The 26,431-nt window shown below is 35.7% G+C and overlaps 3 protein-coding genes and 2 non-coding genes across 5 annotated transcripts; 4 read left to right on the top strand and 1 right to left on the bottom strand.

Annotated features, from left to right (window-relative positions):
- Positions 1-342: 342 nt before the first annotated feature.
- Positions 343-449, top strand: LOC125584638. Its single transcript, XR_007321549.1, has one exon. It is a non-coding gene; the product is annotated as a small nucleolar RNA R71 (small nucleolar RNA).
- Positions 450-6,050: 5,601 nt separating this feature from the next.
- On the top strand, positions 6,051-8,827 carry LOC125582913 (ATP-dependent DNA helicase PIF1-like). Its single transcript, XM_048749368.1, has 2 exons — positions 6,051-8,151; positions 8,238-8,827. Exons 1-2 carry the CDS (start codon positions 7,182-7,184, stop codon positions 8,825-8,827), a joined length of 1,560 nt encoding a protein of 519 aa, XP_048605325.1. The 5' UTR covers positions 6,051-7,181.
- Positions 8,828-16,225: 7,398 nt separating this feature from the next.
- On the top strand, positions 16,226-16,332 carry LOC125584817. Its single transcript, XR_007321724.1, has one exon. It is a non-coding gene; the product is annotated as a small nucleolar RNA R71 (small nucleolar RNA).
- Positions 16,333-19,602: 3,270 nt separating this feature from the next.
- On the top strand, positions 19,603-25,133 carry LOC106403189 (indoleacetaldoxime dehydratase). Its single transcript, XM_013844031.3, has 4 exons — positions 19,603-21,199; positions 21,674-22,165; positions 22,247-22,531; positions 22,799-25,133. Exons 1-4 carry the CDS (start codon positions 20,789-20,791, stop codon positions 23,126-23,128), a joined length of 1,518 nt encoding a protein of 505 aa, XP_013699485.2. The 5' UTR covers positions 19,603-20,788; the 3' UTR covers positions 23,129-25,133.
- On the bottom strand, positions 24,865-25,365 carry LOC106402815. Its single transcript, XM_013843611.3, has one exon. The coding sequence runs from the start codon at positions 25,280-25,282 to the stop codon at positions 25,136-25,138; it is 147 nt and encodes a 48-aa protein (XP_013699065.1). The 5' UTR covers positions 25,283-25,365; the 3' UTR covers positions 24,865-25,135.
- Positions 25,366-26,431: the final 1,066 nt, after the last annotated feature.

Here is a 26,431-nt window from a genome sequence, read left to right as displayed (position 1 = left end):
TTCCTGACCTTCCAAACCTCAACCTCATGGACAACAGGTGGTGTCTCTTGGCTTGGGCTACCAACAAAGTGCAGCTGCTCTTGTGTGGCTTTATCAGCAAGGAGGATGTCTATCTTATCCTGTAGAGCTTTCAACTCCTTTCTCGTCTGCTTATCATCTGTTCGACTGTTTCTGTCGTGGTCTCCACTGTAGACTGCATCACTCTTTACCATGTTGTCAACCAGCTTCTCTGCATCTTCCTCAGTTCTCCCCAAGAAGAACCCATTGCTAGCTGTATCCAGTCTGGCCCTGTACTTAGGAAGAGCACCACGGTAGAATGTGCTCAGTAAGCTCTCCTTAGAGAAACCATGGTGTGGGCATTGAGCTTGGTAGCCCTTGAATCTCTCCCAGACTTCACTGAAGCCTTCCAAGTTCTTCTGTTGGAAACTGGAGATCTCATTTCTCAGCTTAGCAGTTCTTGAGGATGAGAAGAATTTCTCCAAGAATGCTCTCTTGTACTCATCCCAAGTAGTGATAGAGTCGCTGGGTAGAGACTTCTCCCACTGACGTGCCTTATCCCCCAAGGAGAAAGGGAATAACTTCAGCTTTAAGGCATCCTCTGACACACCATTGGTTTTTGACAACCCACAGTAGCTGTCGAACCTGTCCAAGTGATCGAATGGGTCCTCTAAAGCCAGGCCATGATATTTGTTGTTCTCGATCACGTTGAGGAGTCCTGACTTGACCTCAAAGTTGTTGGCTGCCACAGCCGGTGCTCGGATTCCTAGTCTATGACCAAGAATGTTGGGCCGGTCATAAGTACCAATGGGTCGAGCTGCCCGCGGTTGGTGTTCTGCCCCTTGCGGTGGATCTGCCATATCAATATCCAATCTCTGCAAGTGGGCTTGTTGTTGTTCTTCTCTTCTAGCTCTAGCACACTCCCTCTCGAAAGCTCTGATGTCTGCTACTATTGGAACTAGGTTTGATGGACCCCTGCTCCTCAAGTTCATACACCTGAAAGTTAAAGGTAGGTGAAGAAGAAGAATCAGTAACAAAAGAAAAAAAAATGACTTAGTCTCAAGTAAGTGACTAAATCTCAATGTTCAATCTACTCAGAATTTGGCAACGGCGCCAATTTGATGTTAGGAGTTTTCAAGGCTCCTAAGACAAATGTTGTAGTATAGTGATTGTCGAACCAGTTCTGAGAGATATGAAAGCACCGAGAATGCAAGTACTCACTTAATCTAAGTGCAACCAATGATTTAGATGAGTTTTAAGCTATGACTAAAACTAAAAAGCAATAACAGAATGATACTTTCTTGACTAAAGGAAAGATAACTCATGGGCATAGGGATTAGACCTTGGGTGATCAAGTTTCGAACTAAGGATGACAAATGATCAATCAAACTATCGACCTTAAGCCTAGACACAATTTTAAGCAAGCCCTATGTCTAGATGAATGCTCATTTGCTAACATATCTCAAACATCAAATGTCTTTGGTTGAATAATATGAAAGCAATCATTACTAACAAGTCTATTAACTATTTTAGCACCTTTAACAACAAATGTCTTTGGCAAAGTATACTAAAAGCCTACGAGAATTGTCTCAGGCATTTCATCAAACACCTTTCGGGTGGGAAATGCCTATTGATCAACTTTTGAGTGGCCAACTCAGAAGATGCATTGGGAATACTCTACTAGCAAGGAACAAGAATGATCTACACTAAAACATCCTAGAACTAACCTAATCACCCTTAATCTCCCTAACCCATGAATTCAAAAGGTGATTACTCACTAATCTCCATGATTCCTCTTAAACCCATATTGGATTTCAGATTAATCATGTAGAGAAATAGATAAGAAATCAACAATAACACAAGAACATAACAATCAAAATCCAAGAGATGAACTTCTCAAGAGAGTTTTTGTGTATTTCTCCAATGATCAAAAGATAATCTGCCCTGGTGGCTTACAAAAGATGTTTAAAACATAGGTTTTTCCAAGTGCAAAACGTCCAAAATAAATTGCAAAAAGGTCCTCGAGAAATCATGATTTTCGGCAGCAAAATAACGCGGAGCGACTTGCAGGTGTCGCTCCGGAAGGTCGTTCCAGGGCCGATTTTTGGTGTCTCCGGGCGAGAGGTCCCGAGCGACTTTGGTGTGTCGCTCCAACGGGTCGCTCTGGATCGGGAGCGACCTTGGTAGGTCGCTCTGAGAGGTCGCTCCAGGGTCATCTAAGACTGTTCGGAGTAACGAGAACGCGAGCGACTTCATGGCGTCGCTTTAGGAAGGTCGCTCTTAGAAGTGGGACACAACGACTTCGTGATGTCGCTCTGGGCAAGTCGCTTCACGGGGTGAGTATGGCGAGCGACTTCACGGGGTCACTCCAGTTAGGTCGCTCTGAGAGGTGCTTTGGAGCGACCTCATGACGTCGCTGCGGAACCTCGCTCCCCTGCTCTGCTCGTCCAATGATCACATATTTCACCTCCTTTTAGCTCCAAATGCATCCAAATAGCCCCAAGAACTCCATGTGGCACTCCAACACCTGATAGAGACTCATGTATGCAAAATGTAACCTAAACATGGTTAAATCCTAATCTATATGATCAAAATGCACATGGATGAATGGATAAGATAATGGAAATATGCAAGATATCAGGTTTAACCTTTCTTCTCTTTAGATTTCTTATATAACGTAGCCTTACTGCAGTTTGAAAAAACAATCAATATACAATCAATAAACTATTTTCATTTAAACTTCCTTATCTCTCAAGTTATCTTGCAAAGCTCATACAAGCTTGGCTTAAGAACACATTCATCTAAGAAGATCTTTCTTCCTTAACAATCTTCTTCTGCGGTTGTGTATCCCCATTCTTCGAATCCGCAAGAAAGATTTCTAGTTCGGGACTTATCTATCATGTTTCCCGTCTTAGTGGTATCAGAGCAATCGACTACCTCATGGCCAGTCAAGGAATCGAAACCTGTCAGGCTACCGCTCTAAACGAGATGAACAGGCAAATCGAGAATCTCCGTTTATTAAAAATTCAACAGACAGAGACAATTCGTAAAGAACTAGGAGGTCAAATCGCCGAGCTTATAAAGCGGTGATGGAGAAGTTCTTTGCTTTCAACCCACCACCAGCAAAGCAAGCAGAAAGAGGCATCACAGCAGCAGGCAGCCATCAACAAACAGACCCACCAGATCTTTTCCCCGGCCAACAAAACACAACAAAAACAACTCAAATCAATCCCGACCACCCCATGGTTGAAGAAAGCTTGATCGAATCTGATGAATTTGTACTTGAACCTTCAATGAAACAAGATATGTGGGAAGGGACAGAGAAGTATCTCAGTCATGGTCACATACCGATGTTAAACTTGAAACCTCAGGAGACTTTGGTGTTGTTTGTTCAACCAGCAAAAGCAACTATAAGCCCAAAGGTACTAACTTATGATCTTGATGTAACTTATGATCTTGATGAAGCTCTTGATGCAGTAGCAGTGGCAAGATGTTCAAAGCACACTAGAACGAAGATCCATGTTCATAAGGAGTTTGCATTGAATGCAACACAAAGGAAGCAGCTGATGTACGAAGTGTTTCATTTTCGGAGACCACCGGAGCTGTTATCTAAGAATATGGATTGTTGGTGCAAGTACTCATCATTCATCCTTGAGGCCAAGGATGTTCTGAAGGAGGGAGTATTGTGACAGGATAAGTCAAAAAAACTTATTCATCATTATCCTTTTCTAATTACGGTTTTCCTTTTAGTCTTGACTTTATCTCTTTCCTTTTCCTAGTTAGGTTTAGCCATTCTTCTCTTTGGATTTCTTATATAATGTAGCCTTATGGCAGTTTGAGAAAACAATCAATAAATTATTTTCCTTTAAACTTCCTTATCTCTCAAGTTATCTTGCAAAGTTCATACAAGCTTAGCTTACGAATACATTCATCTAAGAAGATCTTTCTTCCTTAACGATCTTCTTCTACGGTTGTGTATCCCCATTCTTCGAATCCGCAAGAAGGATTTCTAGTTCGGGACTTATCTATCACGTTTCCCGTCTCATAAAACCGAAACCCTTTGGATCAAATCAGTATGATGAGCAGGGAAGGTGGTCACACTGTTGAGTTTGTCGATAAATTGACCACTTAGGTTCGGCTTTGGAGCACAAAAAAAGCTTAGGATTAGTCTATCGATCTCTATTTTTTTCTTTCTAAAATATATTTTTAAATGAATCATTCTTTTTATAAATAATAATAAAAAAGATAAAATATATTTTAATGATTTGATCAAGCTAAAATTGTATAAACATTTTATTTGATCAATTCAAATATACATACTTTTAAAATTAAAATATTTATGAATTTTTATATGGTGTATAATTTAATTCAAATGATTTTATAATTTTATGATCATTTCTATTTTGTTATAACAAAAAATTTATACCACTATAACATTTTTATTGTAAAACTTTTAACAGTTTTGGTCATTTTATAGTTATTTTTAGAAATTAAATATAAAGTACACAAAAAATCTAAATATTATATGATTAGTGTGTTGTTTAATTTATTTTACTAATATCTTTTTTTAATAATAGATGATGCATAGATTGTGATCAAATCTTTTTTATAAATATCATTAATTTCATGTATATTTTAATTCACATTATGTAATTCCGTAACTTTTTTAAGGAAATAAGGTTGAATATTTTTGTAGATTTGTAATTAATTGTATGGTTAATTTACTGAAAAATATAATATATATTTAGATGACCAAATAATGAATGACATATATTGTAACTATTCTAATAATTTTAAACTTATTTTTCTAAGAACTCTTATACGATGCATCACCATTACTTATTAAAATGCTTCTCAACTAATATAATATATTAGAGATTATAGAAATGATTTTTTTCTAATGCATATATGAATAATATCTCTTTTTATCTTATAGAAAAACATAGAGATGAATTGAAAATATTCTAAAGATAGGAGCTGAGAATCTTCAGAAACCATAGAATTAGAACATGGGGTGGAGTTCTTAGCGGAATATAAGAAACCGTTTCTTAACCTTTAACTAAAAAAGCTAAGAACCGGCTCTTAAATAAGATATTTAAAAGCCGATTCTTAGTTTTTTTCGTTAAAGATTAAGAGACAGTTTCTTATATTCTGCTAAGAACCACACCCTAAGAACCTCCATTAATCATGCTCTTAGGATTTACCGTAGGAGAAGGCCAATGCTGATTGGGTTTCTCAGGCCATAGACATTAGCTAGCTAGTGGCTGAAAAATGGTAACTCCGGTTAAGTGTTCTTGATTTAACCATGCAAATTGTATTTACATTGGTTTATTATTCACAATTCTAACTACATTTCTATATATTTTCTTGCTAACTTTTTATAAATGTAATCAGGTTAGATGTAAAACCCGGAAACATTCATGATTCTAACTAATGTATTTTTCAAAGGATTGACATTAGCGAATTCTTTGCTAACAAAGTTGAATTAATCGAATTCTATGGAATATGCAGTTCAAAACTACCGCAGACGACGTCATAGATCAGAAACCTTGATCTTAATTGAAGAAGAAATTCTCAAACTAAGAAGAGTACAAGAGTTGGTAGCAGAGGCGGATGTGTGCTTATGGAGAGGGAAAGAAGACATATTCAAGCCTGTTGACAATACGACCAACAGTTCAGCGGCATAAAGGTGTGTGGTTCTCTGAAACAACGCCTAAATACTCAGTGATCAGTTGGATTGCAGTTGACAATAGGTTGGCTACCGGAGACCTTCTTTTAAAGTGGAACAATCAGGCAGATGCAACCTGAATTCTCTGTCAAGCTTCTCGTGAAACGTGGTACCATATTTATTTCAGTTGTCCTTACTCAGAGACAATATGGAAGAACCTTATGGTGAAAATCCTTGGACGACCGAACTACTCCAACAATTGGAACCACGTACTAGAGATGTTGACAGTGAACACTCTCAGCAGCACGAGGGAGTTTTTGTTTCGTTATGTGTTCCAGGCATTGGTACCCTCAATTTGGCATGAAAGGAATGGAAGGCGCCATGGCTAAGTTCATCACAACTCAAACTACATGATTAGCTTCATCAACAAACAAGTACACAACAGAATCAGTTAACTCAAAAGGAGGGGAAGGAAACATTTGGATCAAGCTATGATGGCTTGGTTTGCATCACGAGAGTAGAGATAAAGATTTTTATTTCATGCTATTTTTAAACCACGTTGGTTGAAAACTAGATCAAAGAACACATCCTCTGTAAAAAAAAGTTTTTTTTTATTTGAATAATTTAACATTCTTTCGAAAAAGAAGTTGAATTAACTAAATTGTCCACGTTATTGTACATAAATAAAAGGTGAAGGATTAATAGGTGAAGAATTAATTGGTGAATCTTTTTTCAACCAAAAAATGTTAAATGGAAAAACAAAGTTGTGTTCTGTTTTAACAAAAAAGTTGTAATGTTCTGCTCATTAGATTTCCATGTAGGTTGAATAATATCTTTCAAAAAGTATTATACAATTAAGAATACGTGCATGTGTCCTGATAAACTACGACCGTGGTTTGTTTCAGGCTTTTAGGTTTTCTTTTTATCCTTTTTATTTTAGAGTTTATGTTCACTACCAAAAAAAATGCAACTTGTGTAAAAATTCAGAAACTTGTGATTAATTTAGACCATCGTAAAACTTTGATGTCTTTCATAAGATATGCGACATCGTGATGAATAAAATCGTGATAATGATATCACAAATGTAAACTAAAAGGAAGGTTGTATTACTTATATTAATAAAATCATGACATTGATATCACCCATTCAAAACAATTACTTATCCAAACTAGATTGAATCTGTTACTTGCCCATTTGTTTTGTTCATTTTCTCTTTTACTGAAATTTTCAAATAACAAACCAGTATATGTTTGTAAGATGACCTGAGAAGAATCATTTTCTCTTTTGCAAACCAGTATACAGCCAGAGAAGAAAAAAGAAGAATCCCAGTAAGATCATATTTAATACAAAATTATTTTTAATATTTACTTGCATCATTTTATGATTAGAGTTTGAACTCCATCTTTTTTTTCTTTCAGATTTGAATTTATCAGAGGATCAAATTAAGAGCTTAGCTTTGGCGGAGATTGAATCACTCCTGCTTATCAACAGAAGCTCACTGGAATTTTTTAAAGGGATGCCACGTCCAGATGCTTATGCATATGATACTGATGTTAACACTTTGATCAGTGACGAGCTAAACTACAACCATGATGAGCAAAGAGAAAAACACAGAGAGCTATTAGCCAAGATAACAGATGAGCAAAAAGCTGTGTACCAAGAGATACTAGATGCAGTACATGGTCAAGATAAAGGTGGTCTTTTTTTCGTTTATGGCTTTGGAGGGACTGGAAAAACTTTTCTTTGGAACATCCTAGGTGCTGCAATTCGATCTTTAGGAGAAATAATATTGAACGTAGCATCCAGTGGAATTGCTTCATTTCTTTTACCAGGTGGCCGGACAGCTCATTCAAGATTTGGAATACCAATTAATGTTCACGATTTTACAACATGTAGCATGAAAAAGGGTTCAGATCAAGCAGAGTTGGTACAGCAAGCTAAGCTCATAATTTGGGATGAAGCTCCCATGATGAGCAAATACTGTTTTGAAACTGTGGATAGAAGCTTGCGTGACATAATGGGATGCGATGAGCCTTTTGGAGGTAAAGTTGTTGTTTTTGGAGGAGACTTTAGACAGATTCTACCGGTAGTAACAGATGGTGGCAGAGTAGAGACTGTTTTGGCTTCTTTGAATTCATCACATCTCTGGAAAAGCTGCAAGGTTCTAAGACTTACAAAAAACATGAGACTTATGGCAGGAATTACCAATAGTGAAGCTAAAGAACTTAAAGCTTTTTCTAAGTGGATTCTAGATATTGGTGATGGAAATATCAATCAACCAAACGATGGAGAGGTTGAGATTGATATTCCTGAAGATTTGCTAATAACTGAGTGCGAAAATCCTATAGAAACCATAGTGAAGGAAGTTTACGGAACATCATTTGCAGAGAAACGAGATCCCAATTTTTTCCAGGAAAGAGCAATATTGAGTCCACGAAATCAAGATGTTGACAGTACCAACGAGTATATGCTATCACAGTTATCAGGTACCATCTTAATTATTTAAATTTTAATTTTCATTGCTGGAATCAAGGCAAGTAGTCTTATGTACGCTGATTTATATTGCTAACAGGTGAAGAAAAAATCTATCTCAGTTCTGATGGTATTGATATATCAGACAAAGGCCCAAAAGATCCCATGGTTTATTCTCAAGAGTTTCTAAATAGCATCAAGATCTCTGGATTGCCAAACCACTGTTTGAAGTTAAAGGTTGGTGCAATAATTATGCTACTTAGGAACATTGATCCTCAAGGTGGTTTATGTAATGGTACAAGGCTGCAAATTACTCAGTTGGCTGATCATGTTATTGAGGCTAGAATTATAACGGGTCATAGGAATGACAAAGAAGGTGGTGAAAGGGTCTTAATACCAAGGATGTTTGTATCTCCACCAGAAACGAGATTCCCTTTCAGGATGCGCCGTAGACAATTCCCCGTTGCAGTTGCTTTCGCAATGACCATAAATAAGAGTCAAGGCCAAACATTAGAAAAGGTTGGTTCGTATCTTCCAAAACCAGTTTTTACTCATGGACAATTGTATGTTGCAGTTTCAAGAGTGAAGTCAAGATCAGGACTGAAAATTCTTATCACCGACAAACATGGAACACCTCAGAGAAAAACTATGAACGTGGTATACAAGGAAATCTTTCAAAACATTGACTAAGTTTCAGTTTTTTTTTTTTTTTTTTGCAAAACATATGGTCGAAGTTGTATTTTAGACTCGGAGAGTTTGATTCCATTGATGATTTGACTTCATATTAATGTTCTGTTTTGTTTTTTAGGCTACTGTTGTGGACCATGTCCTGATTTGAAAATTATTTTGGTTTAGAAAGTAAGAATGAGCAAAAAAAATTTATTATGTCAAATAACAAGAAAATACATCTAACAAAGATTCAGAATGAAACAACTAAAAACTCCCAGTGTTAAAAGTCTGCAGCAGCAAAATCAGAGCTAAAAACTATCCAAATTTATATTAATTCTCTGACATAATTCATAAATCATAATACTCAATTTATACTGAGCTCCTTCATATTTAGCTGCTTACAAACCTACAGCTACATAGCTACAAAATAAACAATACGAAAAAGCTTTTGTTTTTTTTTTAACATAGGAAAAAGCTTTTTCTATTTTGATAAAATGTGAATATATATACCAAAAAATGGAAAAGGGTAATGTTTTACAAATATTGTTGAAGCAGAAAGCTACATTTGGCTCAAAAATAAAATAAAAAACAGTATAGAACTATGATTTGAGAGGACCTTACGTAAACCACAGCGACAGCTGACCATTGCACTAGCGGTGAGGCAAATGAGCATGGAGGATGTCCCGTGGTGATCTATCTGAACATATAAACACTATATCTGTGTCCACAATTTCTGATTCAACCCTAAATACAATTATAATTACTTAAAAATCACTATATTATTTATATAAAACATGTATTTTATTCATTATTGTATAAATCTACTAAACCCGCGCATCAGCGCGGGCGAATCACCTAGTTTTATGTACGTATATAGTTTTTGACTAATGACTTTGAATTTACCAAAGTACTAAATAGTTATAAATATACTTATAGGCTTTTATATTATTATATATGAATATTCATGCTTCGAGTTGAACATGCATACTTAAGCTTGTGCTTTGAATTTTACTTTCTCCGTTACATTGGAAATTATAATCTTGAGTTTTGTAATATTTATTATCATTTTGGAATAGTATCAAAACATTGAAACATTATTGTTTAATTTTCTTAAATAATGCAATATGCATTTGCAAATTTACAGTATTATCTGATAATATATATTTGTCCTAGGAAAATAATTTGGGGATCCACCCAGGTGAAAAATCAAACATACAAGCAGATCATTGGATATTTGAGTAGAACGGGAGAAAATACAGTGTAGGGATATGTTTCATGAGAGTTTGGAGTTTTAAAGATAGTAAATGAGTTTCAGAGAATAATTTAAACACACAATAATTCAGTGTAATATAGTCCTCTCTTTTTTTTTGAAAAAGGAGTGTAATATAGTCTTCTCTTATCAAATAGGAGAAAAGTGGAGAAGTTTGACAATTCATTAGTTATTTTTCAATTGCAAAAGAGTTTTCTTTACGTTGAAAATATTTACCCTCATATTTTATGAATGTTGATTAAAGTTACCCGCATAAGTTTTCCAAAGAATTAATAGGTTATTTTGAGCTTGACGACTAGCCCATTCAACAAGAATTTCCAGAGAATAAGTCACATGAGCTATATCAATAACTGAAATCTCAAGGAGTTGACCAAATAAAAGTTTAGTTTTTAAATGGGTTAGTCAAAATTTTAAACCAAACTCATCAACAATTTTTCGTATATTTTTATAAATACAACATATACAAATTGCTCTTTTTTGTTAACAAATATAGATCATAAAAAAAATCTAAATCAATTCATTTATCCAAGTTGGTGGTGTAAAATGTACAAAATAGATAAGACAGTTGTATAGAGCAATTCATGCAAGTTTATCCGCCTTTTTATTACATGTGTATAGTGTATGAATGATTTCGAAGATGTTGAAATTTTTTTACATCTTTAAATTTCTCTAAAGTTAACTGAAAAAGCAGGATATTTTATTGGACACCAAACACTTATAGCAGTTATAATATGTTTCTATACTAGTTTTTAATTAATATATTTACTTTAATTTATAACATTATTATAGAAACTTTTAACATTTATATAAGATTAAAACAATTTTTTAAGTAACTCACTATGAAATAAAATGATTTATTTTAATTTTTTACTATTTGGTTTCTAAGTAATTTTTCTCATAATATTTATTTTCTATTCTTATGTGAATTAAATATTAATTTTAATTTTAATAAAAAATTATAAATATTAAAATATGATCGTTTGACTGATATATCATAGTCGTGTACGTTGATCATTAAATTTAAGATATTGATTTTATGTAATAAAATGTGAAAATTTATGTTGTTAAGTAAAAATCGTAAAATATATTTTAAAGATAAATTATCAAAATAAAAATAGACAGAAATCATATATTTCTATTGAAAATCAAATTTAGTTATAAGAAAAAAGAAGCTGGAATATATATTTTACGTATAGCTTTTGATATTATAACATGTCCTTATTCATGAATCTGCTTCCAAGTCTTGGTTGTAGAGAACGATTGTTTAAACTCATTCTCTCCATGTTGTCAAAGCCAACGATCTGAGTTGCTGCCATCTATCATTGTCTGCAGGTGATAGCCACCATATCGACCAACGTTTCACCGTCCAGAGGATAATGCTTCCACAATTAATCAGCATAACATCGAATGCCAAAAATACTTATGCTTGATTCACCCGCAATATCATCAATTTATCCAAACTTAGCCAATTGTCAAACCAAAATAGAGTAGATTTTCCATTACCAATCTCTACTTTAGTTTGCTGAATAGATAAATAAGATGCGCATCGTGATATTACGTGTATACGCACACCAATTAACCTAATGTGCACACTACCACAATCGAATGGTATGTCGATGTAACACTTTAGGATCGAATCCACAGAGACCAACTATTATACTTTATCTTTATGGGATCAATATCAAGTTAAAACAATATGGGGGTTTAAAGATTTGAGGGTTTCGTGAGAAACAAGTAACAAGATTAATTAAAGTATTCAGATAACTAAAATGCTAGCCTAGGGTGGTTTGATCGGGTGTTAAGCAAGTGTGAGCCAAACAATTATTCAAGTTAATTAAGAGCAAGTCTAGAACTCGGATCACTCAAGTAGAACAGTCCACTGTCGTGGTACTGCTCCCTATGCTGATCGATCTTGATACCTAAACTCTCGTTTGGATCAAGATGCGACAGCAAGCAATAGAGGTCAAGTCCGATATGTTCACAAAACACCCTAACATATACTTTCGCTGGTTAGGGATGCAACCTATAACACTTTTGATGAATAGATTAAACCTAGAATCAGGCACTAAGTGGTTAACTTGATGCAAGCCTTAAGAATAACAGTGAATGAAGACAATCGATTTATAACTTATTTATGTCAAGATCATGGATCTAACACCCTAACACCCTAGACTAAGCAAGCTGACTACTCAGCCATAGCTACAGAGAACACAGAGATAACAGATGAAGAAAACATGTTGAATCAATAAAATAAAAGAGATAGGGTTCAGGATTCTTCTCAAGAGTGTAGAAATCCTTCTCCCTTTACAATAAGCAAATCCAACAATGGAGTTTTCGGGTCTGGTTCCTCTCTGTAAACTAGCGTAGAATGATAAAGAGAAACAGAAAATATGATATATCAAAGCCACAAGCGGCTGGGAGAGAAAATATGGATAATTAGGGCAAATTCCGTAATGATTGTAGTTTCCTTAAAAATCTCTGCCGCTGGAACACTCACTCGGAACAGTCACTCGGGTTGCTCCGCTATCCGGAACAGTCATCAAGACTGTTCTGCGTGAAAACCACCAAATTGCATTGTTTTCTGCCTCTTTTGTTCCAGCTGGTCCATCTCCCATCCAATGCAAATCCAAACCTGTAATGACTCCAAAAGGACTAGAAAGACTCGATAAAGACTTGAAAAGCAATTTAAAAGCATATATACAAGATGTATAAAACACCATATATCAATTCCCCCAGACTTAGATCCTTGTTTGTCCCCAAACAATGTCAAGTATCAAGAACAGGGAGAAATGTTTGAAAGTGTGGGAACTCTCCTATTCTCAGCAACCATACTTTAACCACGAATCTCTGAACCATACAAGCAGTAAAACTAGGACAACACACCCTTACCGGAACCCCATTGACTGCTGTTCAAAAATCGGCTCCATACTCTTCATCTCAAACCTGAAAAAACAACACTATCGAGACAGAACTCCCTACATTCATTTAAGAGTAGCGTGAGCTTCTCATCACAGGCATCATTCAGGGTAGACGGTCTAGGTGTGGAACAGGCTATTTAATGGTGGAGTTAAAAGTGTTTAGGGGCTACCATTTCATTGAAGAGGAAGCATGATATCACACAAAATGACAAGAGAGGATAGATCCATTGATGTCCACAGCCTCTACTCGTTTTTGCTCTATCTGGTGCGACTGTTCTGATGACGGAACAGGCAACTGATTGTTCTGCGTTCCACTTTCTTTTTGGTACCCACTCCTTTGCTCGATCTTTCCAGTGGCTCATATTTCTTTGATCTCATCCCCTTCTCCATCACCTTATTTTGGTTTTTTTTTTTTTTTTTTTTTTGAAGACTGATATGGTGATGTGACAAAGAAGGAGGTCATACATGATGGTTCTGAGTGCCACTGGTGGTTCTGATTTTGCAACCATCCTGGTTCTCCACCCCTGCTCTTGCGCAGTTCAATTGTTCTGGAGCGGTTGCTCCCTTAATCTGCTTGTTCTCCTTTCTGCCATAATTTCTGGAGCAGTAACGAGTAGGAGGCTGCGTTGATCATTTCCTCTCCGACCTTTTTGCACATATCTGCACATATGACACTGAAAAACAAATGCATGAAGGTGGAATAAAGGCTAAGGTGCAGAGTGGGAACTAGCTAAAGATGAGCTAGCCACTCAGAATCAGCAAGATGGATAAAAAGGATAAGAAGTCCTGAGTGTGTTCTCGTTTCCCTGATCTAATGCCCATAACAAGAATTCCAGTCAAGATTAGGTTCAGGTAAGGTGGAGTTAAGTCTACCCAGTGTAACCTGATCGGCTGAGAACTTCTGGAGAATCAAGTGAGATATGTCAGGGTTTTCCAGGTCCACATGTGTGTCTTTCGCCACTGCTAAGGTCACTGAATAAGATAACTAAAGCACGAGGTGGTTAGTGATCAACACGGAATAAGGTCCTAATTCCCACAAATTTTTGACTGACTCAATAAAAACTGACTCAAATTGACCCAAAAGAAAAACAAAAGAAGGAAACGAGTTAGTAAACGACGAAAAAACATTTTTTTTTTTGGGTCGAGATACTTACCTGAGTGGAGCAGACGCTCCATGAAAATTCTGGATGTTCTGTCGTCAGATGGTCGCCTGGAACAACCGCTCTTTTCAGGGGGTAGGTTGTTCCGTTTCTGCAACCCAGAATTTTTGAAGTATCTCGAATTTTTATGCTTTTTGACCTGAAACTCAATAAACTAAAACGAAAATAAGCAACCAAAAAACAAAAGCAAGTTATATTTACACTTACCAGTGGGTTGCCTCCCACCAAGTGTTTGGTTTAAGTCACTAGCTTGACTTGGTGACAGGGATCAGTCGGGTTGATCATGAGGACTTGTTCCAAAACAAGCTCCACAATCAGACATGTTCAACTTCAGAACTCTGCTCAGTAACCCTTTCACAGCAGCTTCTCCTTCCTCTTTCAGCTCATGTGTGAGAATAGCTCTGACTTTAGAGAACGGTTTAGAGGTACCCTTGCACTTTACCTCATACTCAATGGAGTTCTCATCACACTTGAGAAGTATCAAAGTCATTGTAGGATCTCCCTTGACCCTTTTCTTCTGGACTTTCTGTTTCACCCTTGAATTCCCTCTGATTTTAGTAGGATCAGTGCATGGATCTTCATCAGATAACAACCTGCTCTCACCCTTATCATCATGCTCCTTCTCTGGAACAACCTTCAGCTTTTCTACATCAAACACTGAGATGCGAGAGGCGTGTGATGAGGAAGATCTGGTGGGTACAGCCTTGTAGAAAACTTTCTTGTTGATGTTGGAGAAGCAGACTCTCTTGTTGGGCATATCGATGGTTTCTCCAACAGTAGCCATGAATGTCCTTCCAAATATCAAAGGCATCTCATGATCCTTGTTCATCTCAACAACTTGAAACTCAGCAGGAACAATGCATTCCCCTACTTGAACATGAAGGCTACGGATGGTTCCATATGGGAATGCTCTGGAAGAGTTTGCAAAGGTCAGGGTCAGCTGAGAACGCTCAACATCAGCAATACCCAGATCGTCTACAATAGCCTTTGAGACGAGATTCACACAAGAACCAGAGTCACAAAGAGCATCCTTGAAGGTTGTTCCTGCGATGGAACATGGGAAAACAAACTTTCCAGGATCATCAACCTTAGGCAATACCTTCAGTGCTGGTGTAGACAGAGCTTTGGTATAGAGGACCTTGATCTCTTCTTGAGTCTCTCTACAGTTTCTAAAAAACTTGAGCAATGGACGAATCTGCAGAGCATCTTCGAATGCAAGTTCTTTAGGGAGCTTTCTCACCATCTTGTTAAAACCAATCAGCTGCTCTTCAGTAATGGGATCCATCAGATGTCTAGGTGGAATTGGATAGGGAACCTTAGGAACATAGACTCGAGATGGTGGAGTCTCAGCAGATTCGTCAGGAGCAGTTACTGCAGAGCTAGCAGGCTGCTCTGTGTTCTCTTCTGCGCCTAGAACAGTCTCAGTGAACGGCTGCTCTATTGCATTACAGTGCTCAGTCCTAGGATTTTTATTAGTTCTTCCAGGGAGCATCTCTTGTTGCCTCTTGACACTCTCAACCGTTTGAGCAAGCTGAACATCGATCTTTCTTATATGGATCGCAAGATTGTCATACTTGTTATTCAGCTCAGTGAACATGTTGCCCATCCTGGTGTCAATTTCTGTGGTTACCTGATTCAAACCTTGGCATGAACCTGCTGACCCTGCAACAGTTGTTGCATCATCATACCCAGACCCTTCAACTCATCTGGTTGACTGTTCTCAGTAGCTGGAACAACTTGTTGATTGCTCTGCGGTTGTCACTGGTTTTGGTTCTGAATCTGCCCGGACGTAGCTTGCTCCATGTTGAAGACGTGCCCAAGGTTGTTTTTCAGTAGCTGATCAACCTTGGCAGTCAGCTCATCTATCTTCTGGGTGTCAGAACTGTTTCCTTTCTTGGAGCAATCACTCTCCTCTTTCTTATTAGCTGAGCTAGCAGCCATGTTCTCAACCAGCTTAAACGCTCCATCAGTGGTTTGAGTCATGAAGTCTCCATTGCTCGCAGAGTTTAGAGCACCTGGGTATTTCCAGTCCACTGCATCATAGAAAATGTCTAGGAGGTAATCATCATCAAATCCATGGTGAGGAAATTCTCTGCGATAGTCATTGAAGCGCTCCCATGTGTCGCAGAAAGGCTCATCAGTGAGCTGTCTGAAGGCGGTGATCTTGTTCCTCAATGCAGCTATTCTCGCCTTAGAGTAGAAATGGCTGAGGAACGCTGATCGGACCTGTTCCCATGAAGTGAGAGAGCCGGTAGGGAGAGAGTTCAACCACTGTGCATCTTTTCCATCAAGAGAGAATGAGAATAACATGCACGTAATGTAGTCTGGTGGAACACCATTCACGCGAGTGAAACAACAGACTTTTTCGAAGCTCTCAATATGCTCCATTGGAATTTCTATAGAGAGACCAGAGAACACCTTTCTCTGTACTAGACCAATCAAAGCAGGCTTGATCTCGAAGTTCTGCCTGGTACAGAGTGGAGGAACAATGGCAGAGCGCGTAGTAGGGATGTTACACGGAAGGTTTCTCTGCCCGATTGGAACAGTCTGCGCCTGTTGTTCCTGCTGCGAGAGATCAGCCTGTTCAGCAGCATCCTGCTGAGCTTGGATGGTCTGCTGCATTTGTTGCATCTGCTGCTGCATGAGTGCCATAGCCGCAGTGAGATCATCCTGATTGGCGTGATCACCCATAGTGGTGTCAGTTTGCCTTGGCTGTTGATGATTTGTTCTTTCTAACCTTGCTAGCTCCTGGTTGGTAAATGTAACTAACTCTCCTTGTGCGTTTCTCCGAGTATGTCTACTGGTCATGCACCTGGAACATTAGCTGCAACAAAAAGGATAAGGCAAGTTAGAGGTCTTAGACTAAATAAATAACCGAAAAATAAAGGTAAAAAGATGGTCCCCGGCAACGGCGCCAAATTGATATTACGTGTATACGCACACCAATTAACCTAATGTGCACACTACAACAATCGAATGATATGTCGATGTAACACTTTAGGATCGAATCCACAGAGACCAACTATTACACTTTATCTTTATGGGATCAATATCAAGCTAAAACAATATGGGGGTTTAAAGATTTGAGGGTTTCGTGAGAAACAAGTAACAAGATTAATTAAAGTATTCAGATAACTAAAATGCTAGCCTAGGGTTGTTTGATCAGGTGTTAAGCAAGTGTGAGCCAAACAATTATTCAAGTTAATTAAGAGCAAGTCTAGAACTCGGATCACTCAAGTAGAACAGTCCACTGTCGTGGTACTGCTCCCTATGCTGATCGATCTTGATACCTAAACTCTCTTTTGGATCAAGATGCGACAGCAAGCAATAGATGTCAAGTCCGATATGTACCCTAACATCTACTTTCGCTGGTTAGGGATGCAATGCTCATTCAAGTTATGTCTAGCAACCTATAACACTTTTGATGAATAGATTAAACCTAGAATCAGGCACTAAGTGGTTAACTTGATGCAAGCCTTAAGAACAACAGTGAATGAAGACAATCGATTTATAACTTATTTATGTCAAGCTCACGGATCTAACACCCTAGACTAAGCAAGCTGACTACTCAGCCATAGCTACAGAGAACACAGAGATAACAGATGAAGAAAACATGCTGAATCAATAAAATAAAAGAGATAGGGTTCAGGATTCTTCTCAAGAGTGTAGAGATCCTTCTCCCTTTACAATAAGCAAATCCAACAATGGAGTTTTCGGGTCTGGTTTTTTCTCTGTAAACTAGCGTAGAATGATAAAGAGAAACAGAAAATATGATATATCAAAGCCACAGGCGGCTGAGAGAGAAAATAGGGATAATTAGGGCAAATTCCGTAATGATTGTAGTTTCCTTAAAAATCTCTGCCGCTGAAACACTCACTCGGAACAGTCACTCAGGTTGCTCCGCTATCCGGAACAGTCATCAAGATTGTTCTGCGTGAAAACCACCAAATTGCATTGTTTTCTGCCTCTTTTGTTCCAGCTGATCCATCTCCCATCCAATGCAAATCCAGACCTGTAATGACTCCAAAAGGACTAGAAAGACTCGATAAAGACTTGAAAACCAATTTAAAAGCATATATACAAGATGTATAAAACACCATATATCACATCGCCTTTTTAAATGTTGTTTTTGGTCAATGATTTGTGAAGAGTAGAGCGGCACATCAGCAGTTTTTGAGAAATACATATTCATGAATTGTAGTTATATAAGTTACAAAAAAAAAAAAAATGAATTGTAGTCATATGATTTTTTTCAGCTTTTTAGACCTTTTCAATGCATAATTCTACCCGATATCAATATGCTTGCATAAGGTGTTGAAATGACTTAAATAAGTATCTGCAAATGTGTGACAAGATTGGTTGCATCAGCTATATATGATACAAAAAAAAATCATTGAAGTAAAATCAATGCACGACGAGAATCATGAACGAAAACTCAATGATGACATCTTATATATTAAAATAGAAGTCACAACCTTGATTCATGTGTAATTTTTTAAAAATTGGATCTAATGGACCTATTCCTAGAAAATCATGTTACATTTAATATCTAATCTTATCATTTTAATTTTGGGCCTACAATAAATGTTTATTGGGCTATTAATAATTGGATTTAAACAATAGATGATCCATTGGACTTATAGATAATATAAATTAAATATATATAATTTAATGTTGTAATACTATACCTCTATATGCTAAATATTTAAATATTTGTCGATGTTAACTTTTAAAATTATAGAAAAAAAAATTTAAATAACAAAAATCATTTTATCTAACAATGATTAATCTTTATTACCTTAAACCAATGACAACAAATTTTAAACTATATAGTTTATTTTAAAAATTAAACAAAAACTAAATATTTAATTATTTACTCGATAATATAAATCTATGAAGCGAAAAGTTTAATTTTTTTAAAACTTTCTAAATTTGTGAAATGTTACAATATCTTTGAATATGACAATAAAACAATATTTTATTAATCTTTATATATATAGTTATGATTGTAATAATGAAATAATAACCGAAAATATATATATAGAAGAAGATACAAATACATGTGAAAGTTTGAAACAATATGAAAAAATATACAGTAAACTTATTATGTTTTAAAAATTTATAGACACATATATATTATAATAAATACCAATTTAGAATTGAAAACAAAATATTTATATAAAAATAAATGAAAACAAAAATCCGCGCGGTTGCGCGGATCGAAATCTAGTGTATGCTTAAAACAAAAGATGACATGTATTCCAGATTACTGGTTACATTAGATGCATATATGGAAACAAAAATAAGGAAGAAAAATCAGTGTAATAATAAAAATTACTTGAGACCAGGAAAATGTAGATGAATTGTTTTCGATAAGGTCTCATATTATTACCTGCTTCCTGATCAACAGGGTAGCAACATATGTCTTCACAAGTTGAAACCCATGTTCGAAATTGCGCTAGGCATAACGCGTGCGGTGAGGTACTGCCTAGCGCCGAATCGGTTAACCGGGGATTACGCGGAGATTAATCGGGGATTAATTATAAGGCTTTTATACGATTTCAAAGGATATATATTAAATTTGGGAACATATCACCGTGTTGAATTCTGGTCTAGTGGTTTACTTAGTCATTCATTGACTTGGGGTTCGCCAGTTCAAACTCACGTTAGTACGGTTTGGCCATTTTTTTCACTTTTAGGGTTAATAAGTAGAATGACCGAACAGCCCTCGTCTTCAACCTTTGTTATCTAAATCTGCAGCCGTTTTACGTTTTATTTTTTTGACGATTTCAAGGTTTTCTCTCCTTAATCTTTTAAGCTTTACTCAAAATACACCAGATCTCTAACATAGTATGCTATTTTGAAATTGAAATCTTCTAAATCGTGAACTTTTGACAAATCCCGAGTAATAGACCGAACATGGTCAACTCGCCACGGTTGATGGCCGTAACATGGGTTGAAACTAATTAAGGATCATACGGTGCTGTATTAAGGGGTCGACACTTGCCCCATGAAATTATCAAAACTTCATTTAATTTATTTATCATTTAATTTATTTGACCCACTAGCAAATATTTATCGGCCCCCTCTACTTCCAAATCATAATCACAGCGTTAAACTCGAGCTCAAAAACTATATCTACGTATCTTAACATGTTTACCAGAAAAAAAATATTTCTACGTATACAAAAATGCAATCAAAATTATAACTAATATTGTATGTCAGCTAAAATAATGGGCATGATAGTAGTGAACGTTCTAAAACATAAATCTCAAAAGTAGTTGTCTATTCTTTTATTTTACTAAGTATTTTTATAACTGAAAAATAGCATTTATATAATACTTGACCAAATTGAAAATACTAATTATATTAAAAAAATACAAGATATAATAACAAACTGATCATAGATTTTACGTTGAGTTTACGTTAATATAGTGATTCCAAATTGGCTGTGATTGTCTTCTTTGTTTACGTTAAACAATTATTATCTCAACGTAAACGAACATGCAACCAAATTATAATACTACATTATTATAAGTAAGCTAAAATGATGACGAGAAACGATGAGTTCCTACAACCCTATAAATTCTGAGGTGAAGAGAAGTTAAAAATCACCAACTAAACACTTAGTTACATGAGAGACCAAAATCCAACAAAAATGGAAATAATTTTAATGCTCTCTTTGTGCTTAACGACCCTCTTAGCCCTTCTCTTGCTCAAATCAATCCTTAAACGAACCGCCACCAAAGTGAACGTACCACCATCTCCATGGCGACTTCCCGTGATAGGAAACCTCCATCAGGTCGGACTCCACCCTCACCGTTCCCTCCAATCCCTCAGCTTCCGGTATGGACCACTCATGCTCCTTCATTTTGGCCGTGTCCCAGTACTCGTCGTCTCTTCTGGTGAAGTAGCTTATGAGGTTATGAAAACACACGATCTTAAATTTGCCAACCGCCCGAGATCAAAAGCTGTTCACAGGATTATGAATGGTGGGCGTGATGTAGTATTTGCTCCCTATGGAGAGTATTGGAGACAGATGAAGGTATTTTATCAACCCTTTCTAATTCTTCTTTAATTGTTTGTGTTTATTTATTATATTCATCAATTTATACCTTTTTCGTCTATAACTTACACCCCCGCACACACTACTAAGTTGAACCCGGATTATGAAATGGTTGTAAAATCATTGGCTAGGTTAAGCTCTGATCAACTAAATTTATTATCTAAAGTTATAGAATGATTAAAAAATATCATAAGTATTAGTGCATATATAAACCTATTATAAGAAAGAGACATGATGTATTTTTATGCCACGATATGTTTGAATTATTTACACAGTGTACTACCATATATTATCATCATTAACAGAGAATTATCATATCGATATATAAACATTTTGAACCATCAATACATATATGTCCAATTAATTATGTACAAAAAAACTGAAAAGACTGAAAAATTATGTATACTCTTCACAATTATATTATGATAATTCTAAATCTGCTTTTGGATGAAGAGTGTATGCATTCTGAATTTACTCACCAACAAAATGGTTGGGTCCTTTGAGAAAGTAAGAGAAGAAGAGGTAAATGCAATGATTGAGAAGCTGGAGAAAGCAAGTCGGTCTTCTTCATCAGAAAATCTGAGCGAGCTCTTTATTACTGTACCAAGTGATGTTACGAGTAGAGTTGCCCTTGGAAGAAAACATAGTGATGACGAAACTGCGAGGGATCTCAAGAATCGAGTGAGGCAGATCATGGAGCTGCTAGGCGAGTTTCCGATAGGGGAATATGTCCCATCCTTGGCATGGATAGATAGAATCCGTGGATTCAATGATAAAGTGGAGGAAGTGAGTCGCGGGTTTAGCGATCTTATGGACAAAGTGGTGCAAGAACATCTAGAAGCTGGTAAAAAGAAAGTGGATTTCGTCGATATATTGTTAGCAATCGAAGGAGAGATGAGTAATGGATTCCAGGTTCAAAGAAACGACATAAAATTTATAATTTTGGTAAGATCATTATAAACTAATATTTCATTAAAACATTAGTTTGAGCAGTGACATGTAACTTTCAAATCACTTCAATATCAGGATATGTTTATAGGAGGAACGTCAACAACTTCGACTCTACTAGAATGGACCATGACGGAACTGATTAGGCATCCCGAATGTATGAAGAAACTCCAAGACGAGATCCGGTCAAGTTCTATACCGAATAGTTCATACATAAAAGAAGAAAAAGTTGAGAAGATGAAATACTTAAAAGCCGTGATTAAAGAGGTGCTCAGGTTGCATCCTTCTCTTCCACTAATACTTCCTAGAGTTTTGAGTGAAGATGTTAAGTTAATGGAATATAACATAGCCGCAGGGACAGAGGTAAACCATCTTTACCAAATCAAATTATTATACGTAACTAATTAATCATTTATAATCTGAAAAGAAAATCTTTGGTAAACTAGCATTTGTTAACACATAACTTAACACATACATCTTAAGTCATTGTTCCAATAATGATATATATAGATAGTTTGGTCATATTTGATCAACAAGTCATGGTGATTTATAATGTAATTTCTTAGCATCCTAAACCTACATATATAGAGAACATGATTTTTGATAAAACTGTAATGGAGACATGTCCAGGTGATAATAAATGCTTGGGCAATCCAAAGAGATACTGCGATATGGGGACTAGAAGCAGAAGAATTTAAACCAGAAAGACACTTAGATTCACCTACTGATTATCGTGGAAAAGATTTAAACTACATTCCATTCGGATCAGGGAGAAGGATTTGTCCCGGGATAGGATTCGCTTTGGGTTTGGCAGAAGTGGCAGTGGCCAATCTTGTAGGCCGATTTGACTGGAGGGTAGGGTTTCGACCAAAGGGAGATCAATCTGATATAGCTGAAGCCGTTGGTATCGATGTTTGCCGCAAGTTCCCTCTGATTGCATTTCCATCTTCGGTTGTGTGAGATGCTCTTGATCAGCTAGTTATGTAATATTAATAAGAAGAGTTGTAATAGGAAAACAACTCTGTACTCACAAAAGCTATCCACAGTTATTATAAGTTGTTACTTTCTTCTGTTTTATAAACGTTATATTATAAGCTTTTTTTTTGTAAACTACATTTTGTATACATATTAATAAAGTTTATACAACTCTTAATATACCTTTTTAAGATTAAATTATTAGTCGAAACATTATACGAATTTTGCATTTAAATAGTATTAAGAAACATATCTATAACCGCGCTATTAGTAAAACAGAACATAAAGATACATTGAATGGTCTTGTTTGCGGTAAAAGCCTTTTTCCATGACATAATTTATTGAAATCAGGAGATACTCGTAAGGTAGTAACTATTAGAAAAAAAAAGAAAAAGAAATAATAAAAAAGAATGACAAAAATCTCCCAAATGAGATGTTTTTAGATATTCTTAAGAAATTTAGTTTGCCAGTAGTTTGTTTCTAAGTGGTTTAATGTTTAAAAATTAAAACATAATTCAACAATTCAATCATGTTACAAAATGAATATTTTGAGTTGAGCAGAACTCTTTTTGGGAACCTCTACCGATAAGGGTGCTCTTATGTTATATATAAAAATAGTTTGTGTTTATCCTTTTCATTTTTGACAAACTTTTTACCTAATATAAAAACTGTTTGACCAAAAATATTTAACCAGAATAAGGATTAAACAGAAATATGATGTGTTATATATATGATTGACTAAAACTAAAACGGTACTAATTAGTAAATCTGAATACATAACTTAGAAATAAAAGAATTTGTTACATAATTTTGTTGCAGTTTGTTACAAAAAAGTCTGTTTTGAATTTGTAGCAGTATGAACAACAAAAAAATCGTAATAGTTAAAAACTACTGACTCACGTTCAGTCACCATAAACAAAAACTATTCAATTTATCCAAGTTCGTAAAATTTTTGTGACAATACATTAGGTCACAATATTGTAACAGTTTGTAACAACTATCAATTTGGTCACAATATTGTCATTAATTATGACAAAAGTTGGCTACAATTTAAATAGTCACAATGTTTGTCACGAAACAACTACTTATCTGTGACATAAAAATGTCGTTACTATATCGTATCAATAATGTAACAGATCTGTGACCAAAATGATTAGTATCAAAATTTAATCACAATATCTTTATTTTCTCGTAGTGCTATTGACGAAGCGGAAACTTTATATAATAGAATTAGAGATCCGTTGATTCTGAGAATATTCAGAAAATTAGAATAATTACAAGGTTATTCGTTTAGTCTTAAAGTCCGCGAATAAACCAAGTTTTCTTAAATTCGTTGAGATCACCGATCTATCGAAAACAAGTAATAAAGAGAAAACTTTTAATTTTTATTAATTAATCAAAAACTGAATAAAGCATATATATATATATGAAAACATAAAAACTATGAAAACCCTAATCTTAATTAAAATAAAAAAAAACTAAAATAAAGATAATAAAAATAAATGGTAATTATCCTAATTCTACGCTGCATCAGCTATGCACCCAATAAACTCATTTCTTATATATACCTCACATTTGAATCATATATATTAATTTACTAAAATTTGCTGTAAGTGGTCCTACGAGTTAGAGAGGCGACAAAAAGGATGAGCAGAAGGAAGATAAGATTGTATTACACACACATATATATTTATATGTGTATATATATAATGACAGAAATCTTGTGTACACAATGTAATATTATTATTTCATGATTCATAAGTAATAGTCACCGATACATAATATTATTACTTAAATCTAGCTAAGTCTCTCAACACTCCAAAGTCAAAAATGTTGTTTATCTAATAAATACTAAACCTTGCTTGCGACATGGATAAATACAGGCACGATCTAGTGCTTCAGCAGCTCAGCTAAGCTTATATATATTTGTGTTGTGTGTGTTTCTAAGATAAGAAGCACAATTACTACTTATTTAACTGTCAGTGCGGAAGATCAAGCCGCCGGAGCCACGTCACTGTCGTCATCGTCATCGTCTCCGCCGTTCTCTTGGCCAACAATTTTTGAGTTATAAGGAATTGGCCGTGTGTGAGCTGACTCGTATAGCCTGCCTTTTGCTTTGTCGTGACTCATCACTGCCATTTTTAAGTAAGGATTTTGTGTGTTTCTTTTTTTTTTTGTAGCTCTTTAGTAATGGTTGCAGATAGAGAGCTTCCCTCAATTTATAGCACTTCTAGGTTTACCATGTGTTTCATCTTTCATATATTCTCAACTCTCAAGAATAATAAATCAACAGCGACACCGGGGCATTTTGTGGGGTTATATTTGAACGATTTAAAAACAAATATATTCACACGTGATTACGAGATTCTGGTAATGTCCAATCTAATTATTATTTGGAATTTTATATCAAGAAGGTAAGATCTACTAAACTATAAAAGTAATAATTTGTTAGATTGTTGTATCTATTCATTGACAGTTTTGCATTGACATGAAAACGTTTCACGGTTTACGGAAATATGATCTGACGGATCTAGAGAAAACTAGTGTAAAGTGATAAACAAATATATCAAAAAGATACAATATTATTGCATCATAGATTACCAATTATCTTACACATCTTTAATTACTTAGGATCCTGATGAAAATATGCACAACAGCTGTAAACATTTTTTGTTATTATTAACTGCAATGTGGTGAAATGCGGTTGGTGAACATTCAGAACCTTAGACGGACATAAATGTGTGTCTGTAGTCATAAACATATTTTGTGGACAAAATAAACCTAATGAAAATGCATAATCAAGGCACCAGCCGCACCACATTAAATTGATTATAAACATGTTTAGACACATAATCGAGAAGTGAAATATAAAAAATAAATATTATAGTGGAACTTTATGTTCTTTCCATCTCTCTGACATTTTTTTTTTGTTAATTTCTTAATTTGCCCTTTGTGAAAAGCTAAGAGAGGGCAAAGTGTGACATGGCCACGCTTATCACCACAGCTTTGTACAACGTGGCGCATGATGGCCCACACATGAGCCAACCTCATGGAAGTTGGTCGCAGCTCGCGTTTTTCACGTGGAGGGAACAGTTCATGCACACTCTTACGTTGCCTCGCCATGCGCCTTCTCGTACCTTTGTCTATGTATACAATATCTACATACATATGTGTGTCAAAACATATTATGACCTCATATCTACTCTCTGCATTATAGCTTTTGGGATAAAAGCATAAAACCCTAAAGCTCGTGTCATAGTCTTTCCACTCTATATGTTGGCTACTTTC

The sequence above is a fragment of the Brassica napus genome, chromosome C3 (genome assembly GCF_020379485.1).
Source record: "Brassica napus cultivar Da-Ae chromosome C3, Da-Ae, whole genome shotgun sequence".
Lineage (NCBI taxonomy): Eukaryota > Viridiplantae > Streptophyta > Magnoliopsida > Brassicales > Brassicaceae > Brassica > Brassica napus.
This window is presented reverse-complemented; position numbering and strand designations above follow the sequence as displayed.